This window comes from Lagenorhynchus albirostris, chromosome 3, assembly GCF_949774975.1.
Source record: "Lagenorhynchus albirostris chromosome 3, mLagAlb1.1, whole genome shotgun sequence".
NCBI classification, from domain to species: domain Eukaryota; kingdom Metazoa; phylum Chordata; class Mammalia; order Artiodactyla; family Delphinidae; genus Lagenorhynchus; species Lagenorhynchus albirostris.
In genome coordinates, this window is record NC_083097.1 from 40,165,892 (window position 1) to 40,190,103 (window position 24,212).

Below are 24,212 nucleotides of genomic sequence, written 5' to 3' on the forward strand. Positions count from 1 at the left end.
GTGCTCCTATGTTGGGTGCATAAATATTTACAATTGTTATGTCTTCTTCTTGGATTCATCCCTTGATCATTATGTAGTATCCTTTTTTGTCTCTTCTAATAGTCTTTATTTTAAAGTCTATTTTGCCTGATATGAGAATTGCTACTCCAGCTTTCTTTTGGTTTCTATTTGCATGGAATATCTTTTTCCATCCCCTCACTTTCAGTCTGTATGTGTCTCTAGGTCTGAAGTGGGTCTCTTGTAGACAGCATATATATGGGTCTTTTTTTTGTATCCATTCAGCCAGTCTGTGTCTTTTGGTGGGAGCATTTAATCCATTTACATTTAAGGTAATTATCGATATGTATGTTCCTATTCCCATTTTCTTAATTGTTGTGGGTTTGTTATTGTAGGTCTTTTCTTTCTCTTGTGTTTCTTGCCTAGAGAAGTTCCTTTAGCATTTGTTGTAAAGCTGGTTTGGTGGTGCTGAACTCTGTCAGCTTTTGCTTGTGTGTAAAGGTTTTAATTTCTCCATCAAATCTGAATGAGATCCTTGCTGGGTAGAGTAATCTTGGTTGCAGTTTTTTCTCCTTCATCACTTTAAATATGTCCTGCCTGTCCCTTCTGGCTTGCAGAGTTTCTGCTGAAAGATCAGCTGTTAACCTTATGGGGATTCCCTTATGTGTTATTTGTTGTTTTTCCCTTGCTGCTTTTAATATGTTTCCTTTGTATTTAATTTTTGACAGTTTGATTAATATGTGTCTTGGCGTGTTTATCCTTGGATTTATCCTGTATTTGGCTCTCTGTGCTTCCTGGACTTGATTAAGTATTTCCTTTCCCATATTAGGGAAGTTTTCAACTATAATCTCTTCAAATATTTTCTCAGTCCCTTTCTTTTTCTCTTCTTCTTCTGAAACTCCTATAATTCGAATGTTTGTGCATTTAATGTTGTTCCAGAGGTCTCTGAGACTGTCCTCAGTTCTTTTCATTCTTTTTTCTTTATTCTGCTCTGCAGTAGTTATTTCCACTATTTTATCTTCCAGGTCACTTATCCGTTCTTCTGCCTCAGTTATTCTGCTATTGATCCCATCTAGAGTATTTTTAGTTTCATTTATTGTGTTGTTCATCATTGCTTGTTTCATCTTCAGTTCTTCTATGTCCTTGTTAAATGTTTCTTGCTTTTTCTCTATTCTATTTCCAAGATTTTGGATCATCTTTACTATCATTATTCTGAATTCTTTTTCAGGTAGACTGCCTATTTCCTCTTCATTTGTTAGGTGTGGTGGGTTTTTATCTTGCTCCTTCATCTCTGTGTGTTTTTCTGTCTTCTCATTTTGCTTATCTTACTGTATTTGGGGTCTCCTTTTTACAGGCTGCAAGTTCGTAGTTCCCGCTGTTCTTGGTGTCTGTCCCCAGTGGCTAACGTTGGTTCAGTGGTTTGTGTAGGCTTCCTGGTGGAGGGGACTAGTGCCTGTGTTCTGGTGGATGAGGCTGGATCTTGTGTTTCTGGTGGGCAGGTCCACGTCTGGTGGTGTGTTTTGGGGTGTCTGTGGACTTATTATGATTTTAGGCAGCCTCTCTGCTAATGGGTGGGGTTGTGTTCCTGTGTTGCTAGTTGTTTGGCATAGGGTGTCCAGCACTGTAGCTTGCTGGACGTTGAGTGAAGCTGGGTGCTGGTGTTGAGATGGAGATCTCTGGGAGATTTTTGCCGTTTGATATTATGTGGAGCTGGGACCAGTGTCCTGAAGTTGGCTCTCCCACGTCAGAGGCACAGCACTGAGTGCTGGATGCAGCACCAAGAGCCTTTCATCCACACGGCTCAGAATAAAAGGGAGAAGAAAGAAGAAAGAGAGAAAGAGAGAAAGAGAGAAAGAAAGAAAGAAAGAAAGAAAGAAAGAAAGAAAGAAAGAAAGAAAGAAAGAAAGAAAGAAAGAAAGAAAAGGAGGGAGAAAGAAAGGGAAAGAAAGAAAGAAGATAAAATAAAGTTATTAAAATAAAAAATAATTTTTAAGAAAAAAAAATTTTTAAAGAAAAAACGGACGGATAGAACCTTAGGACAAATGGTGAAAGCAAAGCTATACAGACAAAATCTCACACAGAAGCATACACATACACACTCACAAAAAGAGGAAAAGGGGAAAAAATCGTAAATCTTGCTCTCAAAGTCCACCTCCTCAATTTGGGATGACGTTGTCTATTCAGGTATTCCACAGATGCAGGGTATATCAAGTTGATTATGGAGCTTTAATCCGCTGCTTCTGAGGCTGCTGGGAGAGATTTCCCTTTCTCTTCTTTGTTCTCACAGCTCCCAGGGGCTCAGCTTTGGATTTGGCCCCGCCTCTGCGTGTAGGTCGCCTGAGGGCATCTGTTCCCGCTCACACAGGACGGGGTTAAAGGAGCAGCTGCTTCAGGGACTCTGGCTCACTCAGGCTGGGGGGAGGGAGGGGTACGGAGTGTGGGGCGAGCCCGCAGTGGCAGAGGCCGGCGGGACGTTGCACCAGCCTGAGGCGCGCCGTGCGTTCTCCCGGGGAAGTTGTCCCCGCATCCTGGGACCCTGGCAGTGGCGGGCTGCACAGGCTCCCCGGAAGGGAGGTGTGCATAGTGACCTGTGCTCGCACACAGGCTTTGTGGCGGCAGCAGCGGCCTTAGCGTCTCATGACCATCTCTGGGGTCCGTGCTGATCACCGAGGCTCGCACCCGTCTCTGGAGCTCCTTTAAGCAGCGCTCTTAACCCCTCTCCTCGCGCACCAGGAAACAAAGAGGGAAGAAAAAGTCTCTTGCCTTTTCGGCAGGTCCAGACTTTTCCCCGGACTCCCTCCCGGTGGTGCACTAACCCCCTGCAGGCTGTATTCATGCCGCCAACCCCAGGTCTCTCCCTGCGCTCTGACCGAAGGGTGAGCAGACAAGCCTCTCCGGCTGGTGAGTGCCGGTCGGCACCGATCCTCAGTGCTGGAATCTCTCTGCTTTGCCTCCCGCACCCCTGTTGCTGCGCTCTCCTCCGCGGCTCCGAAGCTTCCCCCCTCCGCCACCCGCAGTCTCCGCCTGCAAATGGGCTTCCTAGTGTGTGGAAACTTTTCCTCCTTCACAGCTCCCTCCCGCTGGTGCAGGTCCCATCCCTATTCTTTTGTCTCTGTTTACTCTTTTTTCTTTTGCCCTACTGAGGTACGTGGGGACTTTCTTGCCTTTTGGGAGGTCTGAGGTCTTCTGCCAGCGTTCAGTAGGTGTTCTGTAGGAGTTGTTCCACAAGTAGATGTATTTCTGGTGTATAATAGCGAGACATGTATGCAAGCAAAATGTCTATGTACAGATGAATGGACAAAGAAGAAGTGGTACATGTACACAATCGAATATTAGCCATGGAAAAGATGAAACAATGCCTTTTGCAGCACCACTGATGAACCTTTTCTGTTTAATGAAGTCATATCTCACATGGCACCCATCATCACCAACAGAACGTGCCTGCAGTTGGAGGCCTCAGTTTCTTGCCACATGGATCTCTCCTGAGGGCTGCTTGAGTGTCCTCATGACATGGCAGCTGGCTCACCCCAGGATGAGTGATCCGGCCCGCCGTCCCCACGATTGTCGCGGCTTTGGCCACTGGGGCCCCTCCAGAGCCGGCAGCCTCAGTGATGCCGCCCTCCCCTCGGGCTCCGGGGAAGTTCCGTGACGGCGGAGGGAAGAGACCCCGAGCTGGGAGTTCCAGCTCTGCGGAAACGCAGGCTCCGTTCTCCAGGATTTACTTTTGACATCTGATTATTGTCTATGTTTCCCAACATTTTCACCCTATGTTGCCCCCTAAAGCCACCTCGGTCTGTTTGCTCTTTTTTTTTTTTTAACTTTGATTAAGAATAAGTATGACAAAAAAAAAAAGAATAAGTATGATTTTGCTTTACTTCCGGTACATCAAGACAACTTAATATAACAACATGAACATTGAACTAAAAGTTATGGGAAGCTGCTTTTACTGTGTATGTACTCCTTTAAATCAAAAGAACAAGATGTAAACCTTTTTTATTTACGTCATCTTCTGTGCTTCAGGCTCCTTGGTGTCTTAGAAAACATGAAAGAGGCTGATTTACAATCACTTTGGGCAAATTGCCTGTGGAATTCTGAGGACAGGAAATGAAAAAAAGTGCAGCACACACCCCCGGACATTCCACACAACATGTAGAATAAACAAACAGGCCCCAAATAGGAAACCAAAAGCTCTTGGTCTTATGTTGAGGAGCACCATGAATGCCCTTTGGGAAAGCATATATTAAAGATGATGAAGTTCTGGGAAAACCCTTCAAGAGGGGTGAAGTTGACCCTGATTAAAGGGTCAACTTCCCCCTTATGTCTAAAGTACGGTGAGTAGTTTTAATGTAGGTAAATTCTGTTACCTGCATCAACATTATGAGAGAGGAGTACCATATTACAGACCTGTGCTTCTCAGACCTTAACAGGAGTCTGGTTCTCTGGGGAACTTGTTGTGATGTAGATACTGATTCAGGAAATCTGGGGAGGGATCCCGTACAAGCTCCCAGGTGATGCAGTTGCTGCTGGTCTGCAGGCCACAGTTGGTTTTCAGGCACCTTCTTCAACAAAATCATTGGTGGTGGTTTCCTGCTCTTTATCTATAATACAGTGGTTTTCAACTCTGGGTGATTTTAGCCCTGGGGTAAATTGGCAGTGTCTGGAGACGTTTTTGATCTTCACAACTCAGGGGGGCTGCTAACATCACATGGCTAGGGCCACAGATGTTGTCAAATGCCCTACAGTGCATAGGGTAGCCCCTGGTAACAAAGAATTTCCTGACCCAAAATGTCAATAGTGCCAAAGTTGAGAAATCCTGCTGTAGAAGTACTGTTGTGTGTATCTCTCGTATCAAAAATAATCTGTTGAAAGTGTTCAAAAAAAACTGTGAGGAAAGAGTAGGAACATGTACTATTTAGTTTGGAGTAGAGAGTGAACAGTGTTTAAAACTGTCTTCAAATATATGAAAGGCCATTATGCAGAAGATGGTAACCAGCTGTTCTCCATCATCCTTGAAGAATGAACAGGAAATGTACATAAATGGACTTCTGCTACCCATCCATTCTTTTTCTGCATCTTCCACGCCAGCCAGGCAAATCTCTCCATGATCTTGCAACCATATTTGTCCCGTTCTGTATCTTATTACTTGCAGAGACTCTCCCAAATCCTTGGGACATATTTTCCTCTCACTGCCAAGTTGTATCTCTCCCTCTCCTTAAAAATCTAACTTAAAATTTCCAGCTCCATGAAGTCTTCCTTAACTAAGATGACATAGTTTCCAGTTCACTTCTATCTACCACTGGCCCACTTTCTCCTTCAATGTATTATCTTTCATTCTATGAATATGTTATTGCCCACAAGGAGCTGTGCTAGATTTTGAGGAAGGATAAGGAAGATGAGTAAGAGAGTCCCTGCCTTTAAGAATTTTCCAGTCTAGGGGAAAAAAAAATCTCACACAGGTAACTACAACATAGATAGTATTTAATAATTATTTCTCTGAGGGATTTTTTTAAAAAATAAAAGAAGAGGGCTTAGTAGTTAAAAGATTATTTCCAGGTGGGGAGATCAAAGGAAGACTTTATAAGTAGGTATACAGAAGTATCTTTTTATGAAGAATAATTTTCTCTAAGTTGTGTAAAATTTTGTGCATCAAATAAGCATTTAATGTTGTTACCAAAATTTGAAGGTTATTAATTAGAGCATGGAATGAGTTGGAGTCTGAATTTAGACTGTACTTATGGCAGAGTTTACAGTGAATAAGGAAAGAATTTTTTTTCTGTTTACACGTAGCTATATATCATGGTTTTAACAGAGGAGAGTGAATTTAATCACCTCTGAATATACCTTATGATGCTGTGTGATTTTATAAGGGCGTACTCTTTGGGAAGAATTTTTAGTTACATCTAGGAGGGGAATACTTTGGAACTTCACAAGTATGCTTTAAAAACCAGTACCAGAGATGGAATTTGGCACCATCCATTTGAGATAATTTGGCACCATCCAGAACACTTTCAGGAGAGAATCTCACCTATAAAAGATTTCCATTACCTGAACTACAAAGAAATTGAAGAGATTTAACCCTCAATGAATATGTAGTGTGTGCCAGACATTGAGTAAACTCTTTAGATATATCATCTAATTTAATCTCAACAGATTAACCTCTCAACCTGTGAGGCTATCACCACCACCAACACTAGAAGGAGACGTCAGTGCTAAGTATAAGCTTCCACCCACTGCTTGATTCAGAGAGGGAAGCAGAGCAAATCTCGAGCCTGCATAAGCCAGCTCTGGGTGGAAACAGTCAGCTTGCCTTCCCTTTCGTAGCAGCAAGGAGAAAGCTACCTCTCGAGGCTTAAATGGTCTGCTTGTATCCTCCGTTGTCAAAACAGGAAAATGAAGCTGTTTACATTTCATAGTGGCCATGGTTTGCTGTAGGGATCACTACTGGAAAATTATCCGTGACTGCATTAGTCATGTGTGAGCATGAGTTTCTGCCAGCTCCTTCCCACACATTCTGAAATCTTTAGTTCTGGGAAGGGTACAGATACTGAATTACTATGGGATTTTGTTTGAATGTTAATACCTATGTTCTTCAAAGTCATTATGTTGATTTCCAGTCAGTAATACAGTTAACATTGCAGACCTTTCTTGTTCCCATTCTTTGAGTGTCATTGCTCTTTTTAATAAGCGCTCAGCTTTGAATGGTAACCTCAAGAATGCCTTCATAATTCAAAACATAGTGGAATCTTAGTTAACTCTATGTAACTGGACTTTGTTTTCCCTCTTAAAGTTCTAGGCTTCTGCATATCATTCAATGTTGATGTGAAAAACTCATTGACTTTCAGCGGCCCAGTGGAGGACATGTTTGGATATACTGTTCAACAATATGAAAATGCAGAAGGAAAATGGTAAGTTAATGGGTTTTGTTGTTGTTGTTTAGTTTTCTTACAAGGTAATGGAAAATATTATTTGGTTACAGTTCGTTTTATGAATGAGACTTAGAATGAATCGTTTATGGTAGGAAATGCAGTCTGATCATTTGGTAATGGAAACTGAAAAAGTGAAAAAGGAAAAATTCCTTGGCAATATTAAAAGACATGGTTAGTGACTCTGTTGAAACCTGGGTTGACCTCAAGGAAGATCCTTATCCAAAATAGTCATTGTTTTGTAAGTATGTTATTCTGGCAAGAGTTCTTTAATTGTTCTCATTTTAGCATGGCTGAAATTCAGCAGGAGGTATTGGGAGGCAGATGAGATCACTTCCATAATATAATATTGGGCTTATATTTTTGGTGCTTTACTGACCTACTGAGTTTGGTCTATTACTTATAATGAACCTTACTGAATTTCTTTTATACACTTTAAAAAGCCTTTAATATTGGTTAAGTTCACTTTAGTATGTTTTTTTTAAAGCATATTTAACTTTTGAAAATTATACAAAATTATTAGAGTTCTTTTGCTTTATATTTAACATAATTTTTAGGGAGTCTTTTTTTTTTTAATTGGACCTTGTAGAAAAAGAGAACAGGAGTTAAACTTTGCTTCAGTTTAGTAACTTAAACTAAAAAAGCCCATTTTTCTAGTGACTACAGTAATACAAACAAAAATGGATCTATATCTATTTGGAAAACAGTGAGCTATCTCTCTACTATATTTCACAGATGAAAAGATGTGACTTTTCGATATTTCACTTTACCTTCTAGACTTGCTTAATTTGACAATAATCCTCTAAATAGTATCAAAGTAAGAATTTGAGTTCTCACATTTTTCAAGTACAGATATTGTATCCTGGGTATAAACTAAAATTTGTGGAGGTGCTTCACTCTTCTTCTCTCCCTATAAATATCTCAGATAAGACATCTAATAATAGAGTATGAGTTTTTATATCCTCTGTCTTTCAATCCTATGCTCTCACTTTACCACCCACCTCCTTTTTTAAGGTTAAATGGATAAAGTCATCCCTCTAGACACCAATTTTATTCTTTTAGGCATTATGTCTGCAATTCAGGGAGTTCTACCTCTGGGAGAATAATGTGAGTGGGCCAACTGGTCAAGCTTCTCTTTGTGCATAAGCTAGAATAAACTGACACTCAGTGCATGTTTTTCTTAAAAAGCTTAACTTTTACATAAAACACATATTACAGTGAATTTTCACTTATTACTAATAATTACATAAATTTTAAAGAGGAATAGCAAAACTTAAAGTCTTAAACCACCTACTTAAAATGAACTGTCTTTTTAAAAAATAGTCAAATAACAGTCAGCCCTTCCTATTCAGAGGTTTCGCATTCGCTAATTAAACCAACTATGGTACCAGAGTTGCGGTGGGCGGACTGTACCAGGCCGTTTTATATAAGGGACTTGAGCATATGCGAAGTTTTGTAGCCACTGGGGGCCTGGAACCAGTCCCCCACGGATGCCGAGGGATGACCGTATTGTTAGCAGATTTTATGAAAGTCTGGTTTTCATTCTCTGATAGTGAGGAAAGCCTGTAAGCTTCCTCCCTCATCCAGTCCTGTCTCTCTGATTTTAGGGCAGTCTGCTATCAGAAGCCCTGAATTATCTGAATGAATCTTAGTAGAGTAAGAAGGCATTCATATTTCCTCTTGGGACTTTAGTGCACCCATACGATTTCTTCAATTCAAGAAGGAGTAAGTGATGCTTGATTCTTAAGCTGAATCTTGAAAGATGACTTACCTTTCAATAACATCAGAGATGTCACTCTAAGCTGGGAAGCTACATAAACAAGGGCATAGACCTGAGGATAAGTGAGAGTGTTGGTAAGCAAACAGATCTGATGTTGGGATGATAGAGGGGAAAGACCTTAAAAGCCAGACAAAGGAGCTTGTACCTAAGTAGAGGGTACTGAGAAGCCATTATAGGTTGTTTTATGAAACTTAGTTTAGGAAATTATGTATAGATTGGATTGGAGAAAGGAGTGCCTGAAATCGGGGAAATCCACAGGCAAGCAAGGACAGCAATCTGCTTAAACAATGAGGCCTGGACAAGGAGGGCGAACTGCAGTGAAAGAATAGTGTACCCAAGATAAATGTAGGTGAATAATTAAATCTTAGTGGAAGTCTGGGAATGGCAAATGAAGGTGTAGGAGGTGTCAAACACATTCCAAAATGTCTGCACTGGATTACCGGGAAGTGGGTAGTCATTCAGAGACAAATGTACAGGAAAGGAAAATCAGTTTTATCAGGAAGTTGATGAGTATGGTTTTAGACAGCTTGAGTTCAAGGTAATGTCTAGGTACTTGGAAACTTCAAAATGGAAAACAGAAAGAGGGAGAAGTTAGTGTATTAGGGGACATGTTTAGAAAGCAAGAACTGGTTTTGGTTCCCGCTTGCAACCCTGTGCATTGCCCAGCATCCGGCACAGGACCTTAAGCATAATATGCACTCAATAATACACTCCACTCAGTTGGCTGAACAACCGAATCTAGTTTAACTTCCTGTCCTCATTGATGAAAAAACAGAACACATAAAAGAGTAAGGTTAAAAGTGACTCTCTCATAACTATTATCAAAACAAAGTGTTGGCAAGTATGTGGAGAAAAGGGAACGTTCATACACGTTAGTGGGACAGTAAATTGGTGCAGCCACTATGGAAAACAATATAGAGGTTCCTCAAAAGAACTGAAAATAGAGCTACCCTGTTCTGGGTAAATAGCAAAAGGAATTGAAATCAAGATCTCAGATATCTGCATTATTCACATGTTCACTGCAGCATTATTCACAATAACCAAGACTTGAAAGCCATCTAAATGTCCATTGTCAGGTGAATAGATTTTAAAAATATGTTATATACATACAGTAGAATATTATTCTGCCTTAAAAAAAGAGGAAAAATTTTCCATTTGAGACAACATGGATGAACCTGGGGGACGTCTTGCTAAGTGAGATAAGCCCGATGCAGGACAAATACTACATGACTCCACTTATATGAGGAACCTAAAATAGTCAGACTCGTAAAAGCAGAGCATAGAATGGTGGTTACCAGGGGTTCAGAGGAGGGGAAAACAAGGAAGCATTAGTCAAAGGGTACAAAGTTTCAGTTAAACAAGATGAATAAATCCTAGAGATTTACTATACAGCACAGTGCCTATAGTTAGCAATACTGTGTTGTACAGTTAAAATTTGTTAAGAAGGTAGATCTTAAGTTGTGTCCTTATCACAAAATAATAATAATAAATAACAACAACCACTACTAAAGAAAGCAGGAGGAAACTTTTGGAGGTGATGCATATGTTTATGGCATAGATTGTGGTGATGGTTTTAAGGATGTATACTTATCTCCAAACTCATCAAGTTGTATACATTAAATTGGTACAGCTTTGTGTATGTCTTTCATACTTCAATAAAGTGTTTTGTTTTTTGTTTTTTTTGCGGTACGCGGGCCTCTCACTGTTGCGGCCTCTTCCGTTGCGGAGCACAGGCTCCGGACGCGCAGGCTCAACGGCCATAGGCTCAGGGGCCCAGCCACTCCGCGGCATGTGGGATCTTCCCAGACCGGGGCACGAACCCGTGTCCCCTGCATCGGCAGGCGGACTCTCAACCACTGCGCCACCAGGGAAGCCCCGTTGTCGTTGTTGCTTTTTTTTAAAGTGACTCCCCTAGGGAAATATAACTACTTGGGGCCAGAGCAGAAAATAGGGCTCAAGTCTCTCCACTCCCAGTCTAGGACTGTTGTCCTTATTAGAACTATATTAAAAAGTAAATGTTGATAGTAACTGTATCTGGCGTATAATACTTTACATTTTAATATGTGTGTGAGAGTTTGTGAGCATTTGAATGTATATATGGATATCAGATACTGTGATTCCATTCTGACATTCCATATTTACAATGATTTTATGGAAAAGGTGTGAAAAATCAGGGAAACAAAAACAGTGTGGTCAATTGAATTTAAAAGTAAATAAACTACAAAAATCTAAATGTCCAAATCTTTAAGGATGGCATGGTAGCAACATACCATTCTAAAGAGATCCAGGCACTGGTCATGCAAAATAAATTTTAGTAATATGTTTGGATATTCTGTAAGTGTTTATAAAATCAGGATGCAGACTTATTTTAAGAAATGGACTATGAAATAATTGACATATTTGGGAGAACATGAATTTTGTTATTTAATTTTCTCCAGAGGTGGGAATCTGGAGATATTTTTTTTAATTAAAAAAAAAATTTTTTTTTTTAAATCATCCTGACGCATCTTACATCTTGCTGAAGTATGCGTAAAGGAGTACTTGTTGACCCATAACAAGTGCAGTCTGTGTATTTGAAAAGCATTAGTTTAAATCTTTGGAAAGAGTAAACAGTTAACAGAAAAGGCGGCCTATGCCCCCCTTTATGTTTCAGAAGTTTCCTGTGGAGTACAACCTACTTTATATCTTTGGCTCGGAAGCCACATGTTTTTTCAGTAGCAGAACACATTATGCTTCTGATTAAATTCAGCTGTTGTTCATTATGATTAGCATGAGCTGGAGCATCCACATAACTGCAACGTGGTTCAGAAGAATCACAAAGAATACAATTGGTTTAATAATTTTGCTTTGAAGAGAAGAAACTCAAATGTGCTCAGCATTGCGCAGCCTTCCAGAGTTAGTGGTAATCACCAGTATAGCAGGGCTCTGCCAGATGGGAAAAAAATGAGATGCTGGTGTGGGACTTTCCACTCTTTGTTGTTCTTTGCTTCCTTTCTTCCAGCATGTGCACCCACCCCTCTGAGTGCTATCTAAGCATCCATTCTTAGGGGCTTCGGTGACTTCAGTGGGCCTGTCTTTTCAAAATAGATTCTCATGATGCAAATACTTCCCTAGCCAATCCCCAACCCAATATATATCAAAATGTACTGGTTTCATGCCTTTACCCTAGAGGACCCTGCTTCGTGCCAGGTAAGGTTTACTAGTGGGCTCAAGTGACTGATGCCCGGTTTCCAATGTATGTGTGTTTTAAATAAAGCCTATTCAAGCTTGGGGTGAAAAGACTTTTTAAAAGTTTTATCAAATTTTCTCTCACATATTTTAATATAAAGTTTATTTTAAATTGCTTATAATATCTTTTGAAGTTGAAATTTCCTCTTTGCCAAACGTCAGTTCTTTGGTTCATCTCATTTCTACCCCTCTACCTTTTATGACTGAAAAGCACAACAGCTCATGGGGCCACTGTATAACTTCATTCTCTAAGACGACCAAACACTCTGTTGGTTTTTGTTTTTTGTTTTTTAATGCCTGGCAGGAGGTACTTGGCACTCTGATACAGACTTCGGCTTGGAGATCAGGAAAGAGTTAGGTGAAAAGAAATAATGTAAATATGAGACAACAATCTCCAGGAAACTATCTTTTACAGAAGAAAAACATATAAATATGAAACAGAGCAGTCAGAGGCCAGCTACCCTTCAAATAAATATAATAGCAGTCATATTGACAAAAATAACTATTATGAATAGGAAGCATTTCTCAGTTTATTAAATTTTATATTTGGAGCTTTTTCATGGAGAAGAAGTGTTTCTCTCACTTTGATGACCTTTGAGTTCATCAGGTGTTTCTCTAGTGATCAATAATGAGACCCAGAACATTCTTTAATCCTCAATCTGCATACAAATCATTGCAATAATATCATATAAAAAGCAGAAATTTAATATAAATAAAATTTAACGAGTTAAAGCAAACTTGCATTAAAGTTTAAAGTAACAATATCCATCGTTCATGAAACAATGTGCTTTGGGTCTTCACCTTGACCCTGTGTGTTTGAGTGAATATGACTGTTATCCTCATTTTCTAGACAGGAAGCTGGGACTCAGAGAATGAATTGCCAAAGGTTTAACACAGCGAGTGTGACAGGGCCAGGATGTGGAACCCCAGCCTTATGCCTTCAGCCAGTTTGCTCCTATAACAGCAAGGATTCTCTACAGCCTTGACCTGTGGAAATGCCTGCTGTGTCACCCAAAGGCATATATGGTATTCTGCTTAAGCAAAATATCCAGCCTCTAAAGTGAAAAAAAAAAAAGACTTCACAATTAGGACCTCTTAGCTGGTCACATGAATGACCAGGTATTCCTTATTCAGATTCTTAGAGCATTTGATGCAGTCATAATTTATTCATTCAATAAATATTTATCGAATGCTGATTTTTATATCTGGCTCTGTTAGAGTCACTCAGGATATATGAGTGAATGAATAGGTGAAAATTCCTGCTGTTGTGGAGTTTATATTCTATTGGGGATGGACAAACAAAAAACAAATAATAAACTTAATAAACAGGTAGGTTATATGTCAGAATGTAATAAGTGCTGTGAGAAAAAATAGAGCAAGATAGTGGGGCTTGAGAATACTGAAGATTCCTAAAATTCCATAAACTCTATGCTGATATTCTTCTAGGATCTTGTCATTTTTATGCAGCTTGGGAAAAGTGAGGCTTTCTTAGGATTAAGGGGTGGGATATATTCCAGAGTTGCATGTTTGATGTCAGAAATACACAAATTTGTTTTATATTCTACGTCCTGTGTCCTGCTTACCCATTCTTTATCACTGATTCCAACTCTCAAACTCCCTGTCTCAGTCCTAGCCTACTACACTCTACCGTTTTCTGAGTTCTCACACCCCAGGCTTTACTTATCCAGAATATACAATAGGCCATGGCTCCAGCTGCTATATCAGGTTATTTCCAATTATCATCATACTCTAGAGGTTTCTGTTGGCCTAGAGTTCAAATATAAATTCCAGAACCTTTCCTTCAAAGTCTATTGCTTGCCAGTCTCAACCTTCCTACTCCAGGTTATACAGAAGCTTTCTGCTGTGTTCCAGTCACCCATACTTCCTCATTACCTTCCATTTTCAGCCCTCGTGCTCCTGTTTCCACATTTTTGCCTGGGATATCTGTGATCTCTCTTGTCTCCTGCCTTATAACCTAATAACTTTATTATTAACATACTGTTCAGAACTCACTTTTTTATAGATTGTTCTAGATTTTCCCCAGTTAATGGTTCATGTTTTCCAGCTAATTAGTACTCCTCCATACACTTATAATTTGTTCTATTCAGATGATGGACTCTTAGAATTGGAAGGGTCTTTGGAGGCCTGGAGTTTGCGGCATGTGGGCTCCAGTTAGGTGCACAAGCTCAGTAGTTGCAGTGTGCGGGCTTAGTTGCCCCGCAGCATGTAGGATCTTAGTTCCCCAACCAGGGATCGAACCTGTGTCCCCTGCATTGGAAGGTGGATTCTTTACCACTGGACCACCAGGAAGTCCCACATCCCTCTTTAAAAGCTTCAATAGTTCCCAACTCTCCCCTCCATACAATAAATCCAAAGTTCTTAAAGTGCACTGTAAGAACATATGTGATCTGGACCCTATTTACCTTGCCAGACTCAAGTTCCACTCCAGCTACCCTGAGTTACTTGAACTTACCGAAAGAACCATGTGCATCCCTTCTTGCTTCTAAGACTTTGCTGAAACTGCACCAAGTTCAGAACTATTCAATATGGTAATAGAACATTTATATTTTTGCTTCTCCCCTAAGTTTTAAGCAACCTTAAAAATTGTGTTTTATCCATTTTATATTCCCAGTGCCTGGCATTAATGCTGAGCATGTAGGATTTTCTCTATAAACATTAATCAATCTGTCTAGTCTCAACTTAAATACTTTCATAACATATCCACTACTTTTCTCCAAACTGTTTTAACTATAAAGCTTGTTTAATCAATCACATTACAAAAGGTTTTGAAAAATTGGGGAAAAAAACCTTAAAGCCTAACCATAATTTCCTTAATAGAATTTGTTTTTTGGTGTACTCCCTTTTAATCTATGTTCTACATAGATAGAGTTGTCCATCATCTGAAAATATGTATATAATAATAAAAAGAACCAACACTTAGATAGCACATGTTATAAGCCAAATACTGTACTAAGCATTCTATATACATTAGCTCATTTAATGTTCATGATGATCGTGTCAGGTAGCTACTCTTATTATTTCCATTTTACAGATGAAGGAACTAAAGCACAGAGGATAACTGGCTTGTCCTAAACCATACAGCTAAGTAAAGGGTAAAACCATGATTTGAACTCATGAAGTCTGGCACCAAAGTTCATGCTATATTTTATGGAGAGGATTAAATTACTTAGGACATGGAAAACACTTAAAACAGTGTTCTGCACATGGTATAAATTCAATAAATGCTGGCTGTTTTTATCATTGCTGTTATAATAAGTACATTGAATATAATTTGGTATCTTTCACTTCAAATTGTCATAGGTTTTCAACAAATTAGGTAGGTTTTTACTTTAAATTAGGTCATCACTAATTTTTTATCCTACCATGCAGTCTTATGAACTATTTTTTTATGACTGCACAATATTCTATGGAATGAACCTACAATAATTAATTAGTCTTGCTGTTGATCACACTTCTTTTAAACTTTTATGATTATATATACCACTATAAGCATTATATCTTTATGCATTAAGCTTGTTTCCTTTAATTTAGGTCATTTTTTTAGGATAGATTCCCAGAAGAATTATGCGTTAAGGGGTTTGAACATTTTTATGGTTATTTATGTATATCAGAAATGGCTTTGCAGAGGCATTATATCACAACTATGTCTTAGGGAGTCTGTTCAACAATTCAGTATTTGCAATTGTTGTAAAACTTATTTCCATAATACTAGCTTTGTCCAAAGGACTTACACAAAATAAATCCCATCCCTTTTCAATATGACAAACTTTCAAATTTTGAAAATTTTTAAAAGGAATGCCCAATCCACCTGCACTCCTTCACAACCTTTCAAGTCTCCTTCAGACATTTTTTTCTCCATGCTAAACGTCCTCAACTTTCCCTCAAGCATCTCTGGTCTGACAAAATTACCAGAATCTTAACTATCTGAGTCATAGTCTCCTAAATACATTCCATTGTGCCTATGTCCCTCTTAATTTGGAGATTCCAGACATGGCCCGACAGTGCAGAGCACAGAAGGGCTATCACTCTCCTTGACCAGGGCATCTATTTCTAGCAATGATGCCTAAGGTCACATTACCATTACCATTTTTGGCACTAAAATACACTGTTGGCTCATGTTTTCTTGCTGTCAACTAAATCCTCCATGACTTTTTCACACGAACTTCTATTAAGTCAGGTTTCCGACATTCTGTACTGATGTAGATAATAGTACACAGTTAAGTGAAGTTGTTTACATAGTTTCTTATTAAACTTTACTAGTTCAAGTTTCTTGTTCCAGAATGTTGACACTTCTGAATGCCCAAATTGGTATTTTGATTTACTTGATGAGTACCTTTATGCTTTCTGTGTCTTCACTTAAGTCATTAACAAAGATATAGGCTAAGTCAATCCCAAGTGCAGTCTTATGGTATATAATTAGAGTCCTTTGGTTGCTAGTAATGTGTCTTTGTTTTTTTTAAATTTAATTTAATTTATTTTTTTATACAGCATGTTCTTATTAGTTATCCATTTTATACATATTAGTAATCAGTGTGTTTGGATATAGCTGTTTAGCCAGCAATGAATCAGCAGCTGTGGATCCCAACAAGTACCTTAACATTCAACCACATTCACCCATCCTGTTCCTGAAGATATCATAGGAAACCTTGTTAAATGGCTTGCTAGGACTAAAATAAATCATGATTATATTTTTTCCATTAATTATTATTAGACTGATTTCATACTTCTGTCTAAAAAAAACAATAAGTGATTTTAAACCTGAGTCTCATAACTATCCTTATTTTAAGTGCCTACAAACTAGTATATACTAATATTAAACCTTATGATATAATGTTTATATTTCCTGACCTCTCTATGACATTATCAATTCCTCGTGGGAAAAAGTCATTTATACTTCCATGTGTGTTTTGTAAATTAACACAGCAGCAGGCTTAACCAATAATTATGATTTCAGCCCCCAAATAAAAAAAAAATGTGTTAAAGTAACATATAATACAAGAAACTAAAATATTCTCAAGTCTCTCTCCTATATATTTTACTGTTTTTTAATTTAAATCAATCTGCAGTTTGAAGAAGACACTCTGCTTATTTTAGATAACATTAAGTTACTAACTGAGGATGACTATCTAATTATGTCTATGGGAGCTACTGTCAATCGTCTTCGAACTAGTCATACAGTAACAAAAATAAAATGTTTCTCATTATTCAAAAATGTTAATTGAGTTATTTAATTTCCAGGGTGCTTGTTGGTTCTCCTTTAGTTGGACAACCCAAGAACAGAACTGGAGATGTCTATAAGTGTCCAGTTGGGAGAGGTGAATCATTACCTTGCATAAAGTTGGATCTTCCAGGTATGTAAAGTCAAAATATTAAAGTCTGGGGCTTCCCTGGTGGCGCAGTGGTTGAGAGTCCGCCTGCCGATGCAGGGGACGCGAGTTCGTGCCCCGGTCCGGGAAGATCCCACATGACGTGGAGCTGCTGGGCCCGTGAGCCATGGCCGCTGAGCCTGCGCATCCGGAGCCTGTGCTCCGCAATGGGAGAGGCCACGGCAGCGAGAGGCTCGCGTACCGCAAAAAAAAAAAAAAAAAAATCTGATCCTAAATTATGCCCAGCATTCTCACTGAAAGTGAATTTCAACCAACTCAGGAAAAGATTAGAAGGAATCTATAAACATTCTTCCATTTTTATTATTCAGATTTACATAAAATGGCATTTTGATGCCTTCTGCCCTTCATTTGCTTTAGAAATTCATCATAGAATATCTATAGATATAGAAGGTCTTACTAGTTTTGTAACTTGTAACCACCTCCATTGTTCAGAATCCTTTGTAAAACCAGTGGTAACATAAAAAGAACTCTTCTAAATAAACCTATCCATCACATTTCCTCCACAAAATTTAACTTAGTGTTTGTTTTTTTTAAAGAAAATAACATGAGAAATATAAATTTAAATTTTAAAAAGAGAATTGCAAAAGGTAAATTTATATTGAGATGTATGTGTTTGATAGAAGTATCAGCATAGTTAGAACATGACTAGAAAATTCCTACTAGAACTGTCCAGGAATTGGAAACCTGTCAGTGTTCTGTGCAATATTAAGTACCATGGAAATGACTCATCCTCTTCAGGTTTATTTAAGATATTGTATTTTTCAGTTCTCCTTTTTTTCAATTTCCTACTTGTTTATTATGAGCATTTTTTTCTTTACATTCAAGAGGATAGCTACTTTAATATGTCTTGCCTGATAATTCCAACATCTGTAATATCTCAACATCACTTTCCACTTATTACTTTTCTCTTGAGGTTAGGTCATATTTTCCTGTTTCTTCTTATGTTTATTAATTTTTTATTGTATCCTGGATTAAACTCTTGAGTTTTAAGTGTGGAGATTCTAGATCTGTTATGTGCCTTTGAAAAGTCTTAACTTTTAGTTTTAGCAGGCAATTTACTTGACTGAACTCAGTTTCCAAACAACAGTGGGAAGCAGTTAAAATCTCTATTCAATTCTTCTAATTTTTTAGCTGGGCTGTGTGACGTTTACCCCGCACATGTACAGTTCAGGTCATTCAGATGTTTGGAAAGAATATCTGTATATACTCAAACTCTCCTTTTGTGGCTCTACTTTCCAAGATACCCCCCACTTCACTTGGCACTGCTGTCATTGCCCCATTCTCTGTCCTCTGTTTCTTCTAGACAGGAAGACTGTGAGGTCTATCTGAGGTTTAGCCACTGACTCAGGCCTTCCCTTAGGGGAAAACAAACAAACACAAAAACAGGAAACTCATCCAGTTCTAATCTCTTCTTGCAAGTATAGACTCCCTTCCAGTTTCTGCCTGCTCTTGGTTGCTTTCCAGTGCCTTCAGACGGTTGTTTCATACATTTTTTTTCCCTTTTCCTAGAGCTTATAGTTGTTATTTGCAGAAGAGTTGTTCTGATAAGAGCAACTCCTCCATTACTGGAAACTGGAATAGAGTTTTAACATTAGTGTGAAGATGTTGGCTACACCGAGAACAGTACGGAAGTTTCTGCTGTAGTCTCTCATGTCCCAGGAATGCTCATCCTGTGTCAACGGTAGTATAAAAAATTCTAATCTAGATTATTCAAGACCAGTTCCAGATGCTTTTAAAGCAAACCAGACTGGATTCTGGGACAAAGACCAATGCTCAGTTTAGGAGGTGATTGTGACCTTTCAGGAATCTCTGCTTCCATTCCATTAAATCTACATGTAATCTTAAGGTAAGAAAAACTTCTAGGCATGAACAGTGAGACAAATCTTTCTTGAACTTGAGTTTTGTCACTTTCAATTATTTTAGCGCTCTGCTAAGCAGGGTTTAGAAGCTTTTGCCTTTCCTGTCCAATCTTTTTTTTCTTCTTCTTTTTTATTGTGAGTGAGTGGAACTTCTTTTTGCCAGGTTGGCTTGCTTTAGGGCTCAACATTCTTATTTGTTCTGTCAGATGTAGTCCCTTCATTGTGTCTTTACCCAAACTTCCTGACCACTGCTCTAATCTTGCTCCAGTTTTCTTTGTAACCCTCCTGATGTCCCTGTGATGGTGAAACTAATGGTCAAAATCTTGTGTTTGAGTTTTCTTCTCTGGCCTTCTACCCATTTTCCTCCTTCCTGCCAGAAATTATGTTTCATCATTGGTCATATATAACATGTAGATGTAACATGTTGGATGATTGTATAAGTTTACTTTGCATCTACAATATTATGAGACTAACTATTTTATTTATTTTAGTTAGCAAAAATATGTGAAAAGCTATCCCATGTTCTCATTGCCCTGATAGTTTACAGTTCAGCGAAAGTATGTGAGACAGTGATCCAGACAAAGTTTCTGAGACAAAAGCCAGAATGTTTTAATGAGAAGACACTTAATTTTACTTTGTTTTCCACCGTCATAAACGTTTCTTCTATTTTTAGTTAATACATCAATTCCCAATGTCACAGAAGTAAAGGAGAATATGACATTTGGATCAACTTTAGTCACCAACCCAAATGGAGGGTTTCTGGTAAGAAAAGGAAGAGTCAAGATAGTTAATGAACCAAGAATTATATTACAAATCTTTATAAAATCTGTTATATAATTTTTAATCTTATGACTTTAATTTTTTAAAAGGCGTGCGGGCCCTTATATGCCTATAGATGTGGACATTTGCATTACACAACGGGAATCTGTTCTGATGTCAGCCCCACATTTCAAGTCGTGAACTCCATTGCCCCTGTACAAGGTACAGATTTTATGCAATGTTTGTGCAGTGTTTGAAAAGAGTAAGCAATGAATGAGACATATATATACACGGGAGCATACCAAAAAGCTTGAAGTATTTTCTCGGCTACCAGCATTACCAATTTAGGTAAATGTTTGCTTTGCCAATATATAACCAAACCTCACTGCTATTTTGGAATTGATGTTAGTGTAAATAACCTTTACAGAGTCATGTCTAAACATCAGAGCTAAAGCTTTCACATTGTTTTTATTTAAAGGGTGAGTTTCTTTGAGAAAAGTAACCTCATTTGAAATATACACAGAATGAGAACTGTATAGAGAGTTCATATTGAGAAAATTTCCAAAGATAACTCAGACAGTGTTAATTAAAATTAAGTAGGTATGGGTTTCACTTGATGTGAATCCCAAACCAATTGTTACTGAATGCAAAGAGTATTTCTTATCACTCTTCTTCTGATTTAAAAAACTCTTTTTTCTGATTTTAAAAGTAATGTGTCCACTTTGTAGGATGTCAGTTCATCTTTTAAAATGAGTTCCTTTTAGCTGCGAAAACATTTCATATACCTCTAAAGATAGACACCAAATTTGCACGATTGAATCTTTTTCTTGCAGAATGCAGCACTCAGCTGGACATAGTCATAGTGCTGGATGGTTCCAACAGTATTTACCCCTGGGAAAGTGTTACAGCTTTTTTAAATGACCTTCTTGAAAGAATGGATATTGGTCCTAAACAGACACAGGTAAGGCTTCATGTTTTGATTTCTGTTGTCCTAAAGATACAAATGCATGGAGTTTTAATGACAAATTCTTCTGAAAATAAATCAATAAAGCTAAAATTTAGGATGAGCTTTGTATTCCATATCCCTGTTCATATTCCTGCACGTTACTGGCAGGCTGTTTATTTTCTAAGCAGAAAGTATTATGAAAGCTGCATTTTCAATGCTCTGAGAAAATATCCCCTATAGATATCTATAAAATCATACTTTAATTCTTAATTATTAAATAAGCATAGCCACCTTTGGTAATATCAGAGCAGGGTTTCAGAATTTGTAGAAACGATTCTGATATGCCATCATAGTGTCTTTTCTCCTGTTGTACAGATAAATTAGGAATTGGCCACAGGATACTGCTGTAAGTCTATTTTCCCCTATATTTAATAATTTCTTTTCTTAAGTAAAAGGCAAATGCTCCAGGCTTTAGCTGCAGTAAGTTGAATAATTGGGTGTTTTTCTCCCCGTGAGTCTCTGTTTCTAAACACGTCCCCCTTTATTGCCACTAAATAAAGTGGAACTTCTCACATGGCTCTTCCACTTTAGACAGTGAGTTTGGGTTTAATCAGTCTAACGTTCATTAATATTATATGGCCACATGGCTTAAAATATGGATAAGACGCAATGGATAATAGGAAAATTAAATGTCAAAGTGAGGACAGTGCCTTGAGGGTAGGAATTAACACTAGAATCAGAGTCAAAAATGGCTGTTGCAGAGTCTGGGGACCTCAGGAGAGCACAGGAGACAACTGGGCTGCACACGCAGTCCAGTGTTCTTTTCTTTTTCTCTGAGAGCTCTACTCTTGGAAAAATTTCTGGGACACTGAAAAAGTTGTATGACTGCATTAATATTTGTCACACCTGCATTAAAATTGGGATATATGGGCTTCCCTGGTGGCGCAGTGGTTGAGAGTCCGCCTGACGATGCAGGGGACACGGGTTCGTGTCCCACATGCCGAGGAGCGGCTCGGCCTGTGAGCCATGGCTACTGAGCCTGCGCGTCCGGAGCCTGTGCACCGCAACGGGAGAGGCCACAACAGTGAGAGGCCTGCGTACCGCAAAAAAAAAAAAAATTGGGATATAAATAGACACACACATCTATATACACATATATGTATGTGTGTTTATACCTATGTATACACACACATACATATATTATATTCATGCATATGTACATATACATACATGTATCTGTATATATATTTTTTATATTTTTGTATCTGTGTGTATATATATTTTTATACCTTTATGTTTTTTAAATATGTAACATAATTTTATTTTATAATATATATTTATATAACACATATTTAAAACATATATATTTTATTTTATTTATATATATATATATATATATATATATATATATATATATATATATATATCTCATGCATTTTCCCAAAAGGATGGTAGTTGAAAATTGCAAATTAGAACTCAAACTTCAAAGTGAAATGTCATATGGCTGTATTCCAAGGTTGAATGGATCTCTTTAGAGAGCTAGGTGAGGGGTAATGTTGTGTATATCCCAGTGGACAATAGGGAACTTCTTGAAATCAGAGTAAAATTATTATACAAAATTGTACTTTTCTTATAATCATATCACAAAATGTCAGTTTTCCTCGATGCAAGCTTCTTATCTGCAGTCATCTTCCCAAGTGGATTGCTGGAAGTTTGGAGAGGATATTATCCTTCTTCTTGCCACAGGGCATCAGGTGGCCTGCATCCTTTAGAAGACCACTCAGAATGGTGACCTGCTCCTCCTTTCTGTACAATACGTGTTCCACATGGACCCTTTTCCCTTCTGAGAACTTCTCTCCCTTCTTCCTTTCCTCTCTTCCCTTATCCTTTCTCTCCTTGGTCAATAAGATTTCATAAAGCCATAAAATTATAGCTGGAAGGGGTCTTAGAGGTCATTTAGCCCCAAATCTCAATTGATGGAGGGGACCTGAGAAGCTAAGTGACTTGTGCAAGGGTCTCTTGCTTGTTGATGGCAGATTTGAACACACAGCTCTCCAACTGCAGTGCAGCTGTCTTTCCTTTCTGAGACCTCTACTTCTAGAGAAGTTTCAGAGCAGGTGCCTCTGATGTCCCTAAACTGTGGTCTCTAGTCCTTTGTCCCTGTGCCTCCTCGGCCAGCCCCCTGGTTGGAAGCAGGCCCGGACTCTTGGTGCTCTGTTGCCTGCACTGACATACCGAAATTCAAACTGCTGATCACAGGTCTCCCCTCTCTCAACACGTTCCCCACAATGAGTTTTCCTCCCTTCCACCTGTTTTATCCACCCCATTTTACCTTCTTATCCAATCCTTTCTTTCCAAAGCTAATGACAGTCTTGGAATATTTTAAAGTTTGTATTCTTTTTTAGTCATCTGAATATTTGATTTTACTTTTAAATTTATCTATTACACTATAAAAATTAATGTTTTTGTAGCTACTTGTGGAAATTAGTGCAGCTGTGACATGTTTGAAGTTTCTCCACAGCTTCAGGAAGCAAACCTACAAGGCTGTTTTAGAGGGATAATCACTGCTTCAGTGGAGATCTATGTCTGTGGCTCAGTTTTGTAAAGAAATAGCTAACAATCAATTGCTTATATACTCAACCCATTCTGCTGCAGTTTTGATGTTTCCAGCTATGAGAACTATAATTAATTTTACATTTCAGTAGTGAGAGTCCCAATAGAGGAGCTATTCTGTCCAGCACCAGTGGAATTCCAGCCTTCCAGAGTGGGCTTCATGGAGTTTTATGTCTCTCTGGGAGGAAACAGTGGCTCTATTCAGAGGAATGGGGACGATCCCTGGGGTCTAGATGCTGCCAGTGAATGAGAGGGACACAGACTTACTCTGAGAAGAGTCAGGTCACATTTCCTTGGTTCCATGACCCCATTCCTCAAAGAGGAAGATTTCAGAATGCAGCCCTGTGCACTGAGTCATTTGTAGCATCTGCAGATGAGCTGCTTAAATTGCTGAGTTTTTATGTCACATTTTGCTTGTGTCATTCATTATGGACCTTAGCCAGACTCGTTCATTCATTTATTCACTTGTTTTTCCTGAGGATTTACTATGTACCAGGCTCTGTGTGAGGGCTTGGGTAATTGTGGAGAATAGACAGATGCGGCCACTGCCTTCATGGAGCCCCTGTAAAAAGCAGGTGTTTCTCCAGATGTGGCTCGTGGAATTCCTCCTTCTGAATCCCAGAGGTACTTGGGCTGGACCGCAGACTTTAAGAATCAGAATCTCTGAGGGTGGGGCTACAGAGCCTGCATTTAAAGTAA

The 24,212-nt window shown here is 38.6% G+C and overlaps 1 protein-coding gene across 1 annotated transcript in view; it reads left to right on the top strand.

Moving 5' to 3' along the window:
* Positions 1–24,212, top strand: part of ITGA1 (integrin subunit alpha 1) — a 165,985-nt gene that overhangs the window by 58,493 nt on the left and 83,280 nt on the right. Inside the window, exons 2-6 of the mRNA XM_060142938.1 lie at positions 6,785–6,902; positions 17,188–17,300; positions 19,869–19,957; positions 20,065–20,176; positions 20,788–20,915. Of these exons, the coding sequence (XP_059998921.1) occupies positions 6,785–6,902; positions 17,188–17,300; positions 19,869–19,957; positions 20,065–20,176; positions 20,788–20,915 (560 nt within the window). The remainder of the gene's footprint in view (positions 1–6,784; positions 6,903–17,187; positions 17,301–19,868; positions 19,958–20,064; positions 20,177–20,787; positions 20,916–24,212) is intronic.